At 34.9% G+C, this 12,656-nt stretch overlaps 1 protein-coding gene across 1 annotated transcript in view; it reads right to left on the reverse strand.

The window, feature by feature from the left end:
* Nucleotides 1-2,713: 2,713 nt before the first annotated feature.
* Nucleotides 2,714-12,656, reverse strand: part of LOC145675605 (uncharacterized) — a 46,626-nt gene continuing 36,683 nt past the window's right edge. The window contains exon 6 of the mRNA XM_081746140.1: nt 2,714-4,310. Within this exon, the coding sequence (XP_081602266.1) occupies nt 3,682-4,310 (629 nt within the window). The 3' untranslated portion in view covers nt 2,714-3,681. The remainder of the gene's footprint in view (nt 4,311-12,656) is intronic.

Raw genomic sequence — 12,656 nt, forward strand, 5'->3', positions numbered from 1 at the left:
AGCATACGAATGCTCAGTGATAGGGGAAGTGGGGGCATAATGACCCCCAGTGGTCTCCCCAGTATATAATGGTGTTTCTCTAATGACAGAGAACTGGTACTACTGCACAAGCCGTAGTTAGGGTGGCGTGAAGTGTTGCGAAAGGGAACCGTCGCTACCTTCAATAGAATGTGAAATAAGTGGAGAAAACCATTTTCATGGTACGTCAATATAAGGTATGTAGTGAATATTCTACCAGTTGGTGAAAAAAGTAATTACTTGAATAAAACATATTACACATATAGATAGTGAGAAAGGTTTGGCCATCAAACATCAGGCATGATTTCCTTGTGAAAGATGGCGGATAAAGGGTTTTTGAAAGTTATATTGGGATTGGTGCAAAATGGCTCCTTAAAATTGTACACGAGACCGTAATGTCTCCCTGATCTTTCTTCGTCTTCCAATCCGGAAATGCCCATGCCACTTAAGCTTGTCGTTCATGTTGGAATCGCAAAGGGGGTGACGAATCCAATCACAATAGCATGGAATGCACAACGATACACACAATAAACTCTCTCTTAGCTCACTGACGTATGAAAGTAAGTGCTCCCTGTGACCCAGAGTTTGGCCTTGTTCTGTCATCTGTTGGCATATTAGAGACCTAGTATAGCATTTTTTTTGATAGCCCTCTATTTCACTTTGTATTTTCTTTTCCATTTAGTTTTAGTATTATTTTCGTTTTCATAGTTTTTCACTCATTGTTTTACAGTTGCACAACTAATTGTTTCATTAACATTTTCAAGGAATAAGAAAACTACCATTTCTTTGTCGAATCAGAACATAATTTTAGTTAATATGTATATGTTCTAAGGATGGAGCCATTTTACCCAGGTGAGTGAGGTGAAACGGTCATTCACTATAGGTCAATTTATTTGCATATACAACTTGTTTGGTAAAACTTTTACGACTTACACCTCTTTACATTGATAAGAGAAAGAATAAAAAATATTATATTGCAAAATCATCGACTTCCAATTCATAGCAACGTTGCTGTTTCAATTTTAACCTTAAGGAGTCCATTAAGCCCCCACCTCCCCTACTAAGTTACATAGATTACTTGTTCTGTGCAGGGGTATTTGCATTATTTTAATAACTTTCAATAGTTTATGACAACATGTAGAGACTTGGTGGCATGCAAGAAATTATTTCCTACAACAACTTATACTTTTAGGAGAATTAACTTTAATCTTATTTGCTCAATTTAGGATGTTATTCTTTCACATCATCCTTCGACTTACATGCAGTGGCGAAACGTAACCCGATATGTAGAGTAGGCCTGATAAACTAATAACACAAGTAATATTAATGTATCATAAATACCAAAAGTATTTATTTAAAGAAACTACCAAATCTATTTATTTTAAAGAACATTCTTAGCTGTATTTCTAACATTGTTTAGAGTTAAATTTATATGCATGTATATATAGAAGTAAAAGTAGATGGAAAGTAGTCTATTATTATTATTGAGCATATATTTACATGAGGAGAACACGCAATATGTATTAGTGGAATATTCGCATTTAGCTCCACTAAAAATATTTTGAAGTACAGTTAATATTTTCTTCATTCTGGGGTTTGCAGGGGGGTAACGGGGATTTCCTCCTCACTTGCTATTTTAATTTCCTGCATATTTGAAAATGGAGGGAGAGAAAAAGAAAGTACATTATTACAGTTAGCTGTTAAATTCTTATTGTATCTCTATTTATATATATTGCAGAACTTTCACATTTCCAGGAATAAAGCTAGCAAAGCTCCTCCCGAAACAAGCAAAGCCCCACCGAAACAAAATCGTAAATACCCCGCTGATTGTATGAAATGGAAAACTAAACTAAAATTGCACACAAATATTATTTTATCCTGTACAGTAGCGTTTAGTAAATTTATACATATGTTAGTGTATTCTACAAACTATTATGGTCCAGGCCCCATGTAGGAAAAAGAAAAAAAACAGCTACTCTGAATAACTTCTGAGAGTATATACCTAAATTAAACAAGTTATCACTAATATAATTGCATAATTCTCCACAGAAATTTCTTATTCTGTGTTAAGGAAATCATTTTATAGCATATTAGCACTGAAAGATGCCTTACACGCTAAAACTAAACTGCCAGAGGCCAGCGTTGGCACCTTCCGAACAATGTGTGCAATCCACAGCGATAATAACTTCGCTCCCTGAGCAGCATAGCCTGTAAACCTGTCTAGCGAGCTGGTGAGGCTCAGACGGAAGGGTCTCCGAATGTTTCCCACCTAATATTTTGTTACCGGAAAAACCGAAATGTTGAAGTATTGACTTTATTTTATAACAAATCAAAGAAGGCTGGGTAGGCTCGGCCTGAGAGCCTTATAGTACGCTTCACCATTGCTTATATGTACTTAGGCGAAATATTAATTGACTATTACCGATTGCAAAAGGTTCAAATTGTCTTGATCTCAATGGTGAATGTAGCTTCACATTTTTAGTCTAAGTGGTTGTGTGGCATTACCTCCAAAGAATGAATGCATACACTTATGTATTGATTCAACATTTGTCTTTTATACAATTATATTTATCTTAAAAGCTATCTTTAGGATTATTCTACAATTATATCTATCCTAAAAGCAATCTCCATAATGCTTTAATACTTAAGACTCAAACAAAATTGGCTAAACATCAAGAAAAGTACTACAGTTCGATCAAAGAAAGACACGAAATACGTTTATTTTCCTCTTTATTTTATTTATTTTAAAGGTTTAACAAAATATCACTCACTACATAAAGAAGCTATAATCATTAATAAACAAGCCACTCTTTGTATAAAAATAAGTTTATCTTTATTCATATAAAATCAGTCTGTCCCTCTATTTATATACTATCTTACTCACATCACTGCTTAAAGAATACAACCCAATTTAAATATTTACATTTACATCATTTTCGTTTACTGTTACTACAATATTTGAGAAGTGTTTCTAGTCAATGAAAATGCGCCTAAAATAAGTTGGTTGAAGAAATATCTGAACCAGTTTTGTTTCGGAGCTACAGGGTTTACAGCACACGTGAAAACCTTCGAGACTACACAGCAGACCACTAATGACTTTAGACAAAGTACGTAGTCACCTTTGAGATACCAAAATCCAAAGAGATAACATTGTACTCTACAAGAGGTTTGATAATAGTATATCTTCGCCGGAAGATTATTAAAGATTTGCGGGGTCCTCTTGCATACGCTTTGAGTAGTATCTATGAGATGTTAAATTGAACATTAGCTAATTAAAGCACGACTGGCTCTGAAATTTCGCACGCCGCTTTCTCTGGAGCCAGTAGTGTTTGTGCTATGTAGCATCAAAGCTTGTTTTACAACATTTCTCAAAACGTGTCTTGGAAAGCTTGGAACATAGAAGCGAGTTGGATTTCGACTTCTCTTCACATTCCTTCTTTCCTTTCTTCGTGAGTAGAATCATCTCAAAAATGTAAAATTAATTTTTATCACATTTTAAACTAATATTAATATTATTTATACTTCAGTCTTTGGAATAGAACAGGAGTCTCGTTAGAAGCTACGCAAGGGATTCGTTTTACGGGCAAATTGCTCGTTTCTACAATGTAACGTACTGAATGCGCATTTATTTAGACCTCAACAAATGATTTTTATGGAGTCAGACTAATGTGAATTATGCCTCGGATATAAAATTCTTTGATTATTGCTGTCTTCTGAATGGTATAGGTTAAAAGATAAGACTTCTCCTGTTGTAAGTGTCTGGCAGCTTTCGCCAATAGGCTTCCTACTATTGCTAGTTTCACCACTGTTTTCTTTATTACAAGTTTCTGTTGTTGGTTTCGTACTCGTTCCCATTGATTCTATAGAAACGCTCAGACCAGCAAGAAACTTAAATGCAGGAGAACGAGTCTCTCTGTTTTTCTTCACAAATCCATTTTCCAACAAAAAATGTCGTACATATTGGTATAAGTTTCGGCATTTAAATGTCAACGATTTACTCATAAAAGGAACACCATCATTAGAATCTAGGATTGCAGACGCAGATGACGATGATACTGAGCGATCTGCTTCTACAGATAATGACGATTTCTCATTAGGAACGACCGACACACTCTTCGTAGCTGCTGTGCACGTGTTTATATTGAATTCATCAACATTTAGACAATCGTAACACTTTTCACATAAAAACAAATGATCTAGAACTTCGGAGGAGATGCTGTCGTCTGATGTATCGGTGTCCTCAGTGCTTTCCATTTCCTCCTTTTGGCTATCAGCTATTACTGCAGTAGCACCTATCATAAGGAATAAATAAACAGAAGTATATTAAGATCACGAATATTACTTTCGAAAGGTAACACTAACGATATTTAATTGATATTGGCAACGGTACAAAACTACAAAGGTCAACTGAGAGGTTTCTGGAAAGCCCGTATAAATAAGCCATTTTTAAAAAAGTTTAATTATTCACATTATGTGTATAATAGTAGTCAGATCATTAACATTAACAATGTTACACTACGGATTACCGTACGTCCGTATTAATTACAAGCCTCTATTGTAAGTTCCTTATTTGAATCCTAATATAAGAAAGAATATTACAAATTTTCGCATCCATCATTCGAACCAATTCCCCCAAGGAGGAATATTGTCCTATATACATACAAAGTGACTGCTAATTCGACCTATTCCTTGAAAGGGGTTATTCTACAATTAATTTTGAGCAAATTTGTCCCTATGAACCGAGAGTCCGGATTGAATGATTTCGGAGTAATTCACGTTTTTTTCATGCTTTTGAAGTTTGCTGATTTACAACCAAAAATGCAAATGGAGAAGAAACTACCCCACTTCGACCACGAACTTGATACTTTTCTAATAGCTGACGAATGAAGTACTACTACGAAAAAAACAATATACCCAAAATCACCAGTAAATCAGACGTGAGTCGGTCATAAATCGCAAATAGTGGTATTATTTTTTTAAAACTCCTTTATATCAAAGAGAATAACTCCAAAAAATGTCGAGACACTTCGCGCACAAATTGCTTTAAAAAAATGCCAACTAATTTCATATGCTTTCCACAAAAGTACAAATATGAAGTTTCGAAATAGTTAGACGAAAGAACAAACAAAATGCACTGTAGCACTAATTTGAATTTGATTTGAAAATTTACTTGAGAAAGAAAACGTTGTAAACAGTACGTCAATTTATTCTATGCCTTTACCATTTATAACGCCTTTATCTTTCCACAGTTGGTAGCATGTTTGATCATATGCAATAATATTGTTCAGGATTTTGGGATGAAGCGTCATGAAAAAAAAATACGTTCTATTGCATGAAGAAAACCTGGTATGCAATGAAGCAAAGAAGAATGAATACTAAACCACTTAATTATTCCTTCATATTTTCTGGATGTACTTGTCTGGAAGTTAGATAGATGTACTTGTCTGGACATTTTTCGCTGACAGTTCGTTCAATGTTTACTTTATTCAAAATGCTGAAATAGCTTTCAATAAATTATTGTTCATTTCAAACGAACATTTTATGCGATCTTAGAATATGGTCAGCAACTGTATTACATTACCTTGTACAGAAAACATCAATTTGAACACAAGAGTTTTAGTAACTAGCTAGTAATCGGAAGAATAGTACGCTATAATTTCTAATAACGCAAGAAACTCAAATTTTGAAGCTATGCAAACTAGAAATAATTCACGGTGACGTGTTGCTTTGTTGGCTTCAATATCACGTTCTCAACAAACAATCGAAGTGACATACTTCGCAGTTTACCTAGTTTCACAGAGCAAGGGCATATTTGGCAACATTCTTCGAAGGAGATATTCTTGAAAATAACTGATTTGAAAGGAGAATCCAGGGTTGTGATGCGGTAATTAAAAGATACGATTCGCTGGTCTCGCGTTCACAAAGGGCACGCTGATTGACGACTGGTTTAAAAAACTGTTATGTAAGGAGGTTTTCACATTAGCTCTGTACCAGAAGATACGATCCTTACGTACTTTCAGCATAATAATGTATGTCCGCACTACGATGTGCATGTCCAGCAGTGGTTGGATGAACAGTTCTCTCGCCACTGGATAGGTAGACTGGTGCCGTGATTCCCCTGACGTTATAGGTATTGCAGGGAAACAAAATGGCTATTGTACAAGGTGTATATCAGGTAAAAATTAACAGTGTCCGTAATTTGCAACAACGCTTGTATCAGCGTGGATCTTGATATGCTCAGAAAAAAAATATCTTGTGGTATGTATCGAGACAGCTGGTCAATACATTGATCACGTTTTATTAAAAGCTTAAAGTACTAGATTTATTAATCATTGTTCAGGGTTGCTACCTAAGCACGGTAGAGTATCAAATACCTAAATTTTAAATGTCTCTGTAACAGTAATAACGCGAGTGAGACTACAATGTACATCTAAAGCACTTTAGAAGCAGAAAGGACTTAGAGTTGATACTTTGTAATAATTTGACTAATACTTACTATCAAATATATATATAAAAATACATGCTTTGAAAATTCAATGGCAAGCTAACAACCATTAATATTTAATCACAGTTTTGTGATTAAATACTAATCACAAATTCAAGATGTATTTGTTAGTCGTAAGCAAGATTTCTACCAACTAGCATAAAATTACAAGTCTTTATAAAAAATATTTTGCATAAATTCATCTCAGAAAATAATCATCTGAAGAGTCACTAAAGAGAAGGATTCTAGTTCATAGGAGTTACATTATCATATAAACAAGTTTTTCAGCTTTATCACTGTTTACCGTTCATACAAAATAATGCAAGATAAAATGTAAGAAGTGAGATGGGTTGAACGTTAGTTGCACAGACTTAATGAGGAAGGTATCAGGAAACATCGAAACACCAGAGTTAATAGTACATTACATATTAAACGCAGTAAATAAGAATATATCTTTACAAGTATTATAAGCATGCGTGAATTCATATTCTTCAATTATTATTATATTATCATTATTATTGTTATTATTTTATTTTGTATTTTGCTTACATGTTCATATCTTTATATGCTGTTACGGGAATAATGAATTTTCTTCTGTGATTTTACTTATCTCCTACCAGTGTTGGGCAAAATCAATTGAAATCAATTTTGATTGATCAATCAATTGAAAGTAATCGCTCTGGAAACTAATTGCAATTGATTTCAATTGCCATTGAATTCAATCATAAAATTTGCAATTAAATTTTCGTCAATTGTTAATTGGTCACCAGGCAATTGAAACTTGTAATTGTTAATAGTCAATCGCAAGGGGTCCAATTGAAACATTTAATTGTTAATTGCAATTGACAACTGAAACTTGTAATTGTTAATTGCAATTGAAGTCAGCGATTAAAAGTGAAGATAAGAAGATCTGTGTATATCGTGTTATCCACGTGTTACTGTTTTACATATTTCAAATAAGGTACTTATGAGAAATGCTGGATAACTACCATTCCTTCGAACCCCCTGGGAAGAAAGCTGTGAAACTCAGCATTTTTTAAATATATTATGTTTATGGTTCTATTCCCTACGAAAGAACTCTATATGCCCGTCATACTTACAATTTACGTACAAAACATTGACTGCTAAATCAACGGCCGAGAAAAACAGCGACTGCCGACAAAATAGCCATTAGGAAGCAGACCCTATCATTAAGAAAAGTCTCAAAATTAGGGAGTACTTGGGAATAATACAGTTTCCGGGAATGGAGTATTTACAATCATTACATACATACAACATGTATATCAATCAACTTGGCTTGAGGAAGGAAAGCGGTCGGTACCTGAGCTGCTCACTTCCGGGTAACTTCTTTCGGTACACAGTACTTAACACATTTTCCGGGGCTGATATATTTTCAACGAATGCAAACATGCAACATAATTATTAATCAATTTACCTTGACGAAAGAAGGCGATCGATATCGAAATTGGTTACTTCCGGTACATGGCATCTAATACAGTTTCCAGTGGTGGAGTATTTCTAACATTTGCACATATACAACATAAATCAACTAGTCTTGACAAAGGAAAGCCGTCGGTACCGGAATAGTACAGTTTCCTGGGATGAGATATTTTCTGCAATTGCATACATGCAACACATATATCAATTAACTCGACTTTAAGAAAGAAAGCGATTGACACCTGAATTGGTTACTTCCGGTCAACCACTTCTGGTACACGGTACCTAATACAGTTTCTGGGAATAGGGTTTTCCAGCAATTGCACGTATGCAACATTATATCAATCAACTCGTCTTGATGAAAGAAATCGGTACCGTAATTAGTCACCTCCGGTATATGGCACCTAATACAGTTTCCAGGATAGGAGAATTTCTAGCGTTTGCACACATGGAACACATATATCAATCAACTCATGTTGAAGAACAAAAGCGGTCAGTACCTGTATTACTCACTTCCGGCCAACGACGTCCGGTACATAGTGCCTAATACATTTTCCGGGGGTACCTAATACATTTTCAAACGATTGCACACATACAACATATATATATCAATCACTTTGCCTTGAAGAAAGAAAACGAACAGTATTGAAATTTGTCACTCCTATCAGCCAGTTCCGGTACATGCTACCTAATACAGGTTTCAGGGCTGGGGTGTTTCAGGTGTTTGGACACATATAGTGTATATATATATATATATATATATATATATATATATATATATATATATATATATGTATGTATGTATGTAAAAGTCAATTCGTCTTGACGAACGAAAGTGGTTCGTACCGGAAGGAGTCTATTCCTGCCAACTTCTTCCCGTATAGGGATGGGCACGAGCAAGTTCGAGCGAATTTTTTTAAACTCGACTCGACTCGAAGCAGACATCATTAAGCTCGACTCGAATTCGGGTCGAGCTAAAACGAGCCAGTTCGAGATAAATCCTTTGTGTAATTCCAAGTACTACTCTCTTCAAGTATCATACATAGACAATATAATTATCAATGATACTACTACTACTATTATAGATGATAATAATAATAATAATTGTTATTATTATTATTATTATTATTATAACAACACCGTGTATACACATGAAACACAGGCGTATTATTATTTGAATACTAAAAACTAGTTGACTGTCGATCTTGGTCGTCGAGAAATCTTCAGGAGGCAAGGACATCGGTCACGAGGTTCTGGGTTTGGGTTCAGGAGAAGCAAGTATTCGGGCTAGAGCCAAAAATTGTTAAAAGTTATAAGGCGCCGGCCAAACATGTTCAAAACTGCTCGACCCGGGTTTAGACTTGTCAACGACTCAAGCGGATCAGCTCACAGCTCATTCACTATCGAGCCGAACTGAGAAATGAGCCGAACCAACAGCTCACCCAACAGAGCCAGCTCGAGCCAATGGCTTACCCGAGCCGAACCGAACAGAGCTGATTGCTCACCCGAATCGAGCCTGTTCGAGTCATCGGTTCAGTTGAGCTGAATCAAACTGAGCCGATGGACTCGTTTCAACGGAGCTTGCTCGAGCCATCAGCTTCAATTGAGCCAAGTTGATGACTCGTCCCTACCGAGACGGCTCAAGCCATCGGCTCATCCCAACCGAGTCAGTTCAAGCTGTTCGCTCAGTTGAGCCGAGCCGGTTGACATCACTATCCCAGTTGGGCTTCTGCTTTGGCTAAAAGAATTGGACCGTGCAGTTCTCAGTCTTGATGGTAAGAACTACAATGTATACTTATATTGGTGCTCACGGCATTTGAGGCTCTATCTTTATAAAAATCTGATGCACTAAAAGTACCCCTCGAGATGCACTAAAAGTACGAGACAAGATGCACCCCTGTCGTGAGCAACACTAAAAGTATTCCACATTACTGCTTACATTTCTCATGGCTTTCGCTTTTCAGCATGATTAGGCCATGATTTCAAAACGAGTTAAAACGAGCTGAACGAGGCGTTTCAAACTCGGCTCGACACAAAACTCAACTTGTGATACGGAGCTAAAAATAAACAGATTGTGTCCAAGCATTTTTTTAAAAATCTCTTTTATGTGGGGGGGGGGGGCTTTCTACATATGGGAAATTGGTATTGAGTTGATTTGTAAAAATAATCGAAAACAATCGATATTAGTTGAGAAACAAAAAAAAAATACAGTGCTTCGCATTATATATCCACTGATTTCTATTATAATAATTGCTGAAGCTTGTGTTTAGCGTTCATAGTACAAGGAAGTCAAGCCATAAAGTTGTGAGAAATATAGACATAAAATCTGTACTGTAAGCTTAATTAAATGGAAATTTTAAGTTTGTACATTACGCTTAATTATGTGGAAAATTTTGCATTTTTTTCCTTTACGTTGGTCTACTTTAGCTTAGTTTGGGACTTTCAAATTTCATTCTTTTTTCCACTGAAAAGAATCTATAATTCAATACGGAAATAATTATCTATATAATTGAATTCATCGTAATTTCTTTCATGAAAAAAAAAACACTTTACTATTTTATTTCGTAAAGGTCAGACCCACCATTATTGTAATCGAGCGGTGTTGAGAGATTAATCATGATAATAAAACAAGGCTCTGAAACTATCAAACTCCGATGAGTGATAATTTCAGAACCTTGTTTTATTAGATACAAGTGTAAACTCTTTAGTTAGTAGAGAAGAGGGCGTGGATCATGGGTCAGAGTTGATAACGATGGGTTTTGGTGGGTCCGTGGGTCACAGTGGGTGAGAGTAGTTCATAGTGGATGGTGAGTCGGAATAAGTCATGTTGAGTGTTGGGTCAGAGTTGGTCAGTTGGTAGTGGGTAATGCTTTCATTGACCCAAGCAATCACACTACAGCAAGCAAGCACACTACAGTGTTAAAAATTAATCAGTGAAAATCAATTGCAATTGATCAATCAATTGAAAGTAGTTGCTGTGGAAATCAATTGCAATTGAATTAATTGCCAATTAATTTCAATTACTCTCAATCGATTGATTAATTGCAATTGATTGTCATTTATTAATGGGCAAATGTAACAATTGACCATTACTTACTTCAACTGTTAATTCCAATTAACAATTAAATTTACAGAATAATTGTTAATTGTTAATTCAATTGAAATTTGCCCAACACTGTCTCCTACCAAGTATGCGGCCAATTTCTTAAGAGCCTGACTTACTGGAAATAATACAAAATTTACAATTTTTCTTTTGCTTGTTTTGCATAAATGAAAAGAGATAATGAAATGCAATTTATCACAATCAAAGATAATGTTATTCTACAACAGCAAATAAGAACATGAAGTATTTTCAGTGTTGCCATCCATAGAAATTACAGTGTTATCAGAATAACATTTCCCCCAAAATCTAAGTTAAGGTAGCGACCATACTAACGAACTCAACTGCATTTGATTACATTTTATACTGTTTTGGAATCCTGTAACTACTTTTTAAATAATATTTATATTTAGTTTGTAGTAAACAAAATGGTTTTAATACAATTATTAAAATTAAATAATAATGTTATTTAAGAAGTAGTTCACAGGATTCGAAGACATGATACGTAATCAAATGCAGTTGAGTCCGTTCCTCTAGTCCTGCTGTAACTTAGATTTTGGGGAAAATGTTATTCTGGCAGCACTGTACTTTCTGTGGATGGCAACTCTGAAAATTCTTCAGGTACATATTTTCTGTTGTTGAATAACATTATCTCTGATTATAGTATGTTGCATTTCATTATCTCCTTTGACCTACGAAAAACAAGCAATAGAAAAATGGAAAATTTTCTATTATTTTCAGTAAGTCAGGCTCTTATTCCAAATGTTAGGTCAATCTTACTGCTTTGATTTTCCTGGCAACGTGTTTCTAAAGAGTAATTAAAAGTTCTGAAAGAATTTCACTAAGCTCTTTCTATCTTACCTTAGTATTGGTTTCATTAATTGTATTAAGCTTCTTGAAAATTTCCAATTACTCTAAGGCGTATAAAGCCTTTCTTCTTTAACGAAGTCACCATCTAATTCCCCTTTATTTGTAATGTTTAGCCCATAGAGAAAAACAAAATTATGGTCAAATCTTCACTGACTGCGCGTGATACTTTCTAATTACTTCTTCGTCCTGTGATATACAGTATTTCTTAACATACCTAAGAATATGTGCTAAAATCTTTTAGCAGGTTTGGTGTAATAAAGTTACACAATAACTTCCGAATCCATTTTTTCTTCTTTAAATACTGACACATGTCAAACTCTCTTCCTTCATTGAGATCATTCTTCCTATTAGCTATAATATACATTTCTATGAATCATCTGATATAATCAACCTTTTCCTGCCTTTATTAATTCGGTTCGTAGTGATATGGTGCATTAACTTTTTAAGATTTGTTTCAATGTCTGAGAGGAGCTGTTCCCTAACTAAAGGGTTTGAACTCTTAATCCTTTGTAGTTTAGTTATCTATGAAACTAAAGAGGTTCTACAATTGTAAAATCAATAAAGCAACTATCATATTTTAGTATAGCCACAATGTACAGGAATCTCATACCTATATCTACATTCATGACGCAAGCATCGTTATAACGAACTCTGTAATTAATTTGCTCATTCAACACCAGATCGTCAGTTAAAATCCGTAAGGAAAGTATCCTCAACCAACTTTAAAAGTTCGTTACTGAATTCTCT

Source organism: Thermobia domestica, chromosome 18 (genome assembly GCF_964235325.1).
Source record: "Thermobia domestica chromosome 18, izTheDome1.hap1.1, whole genome shotgun sequence".
In the NCBI taxonomy this organism is placed as follows: Eukaryota; Metazoa; Arthropoda; class Insecta; order Zygentoma; family Lepismatidae; genus Thermobia; species Thermobia domestica.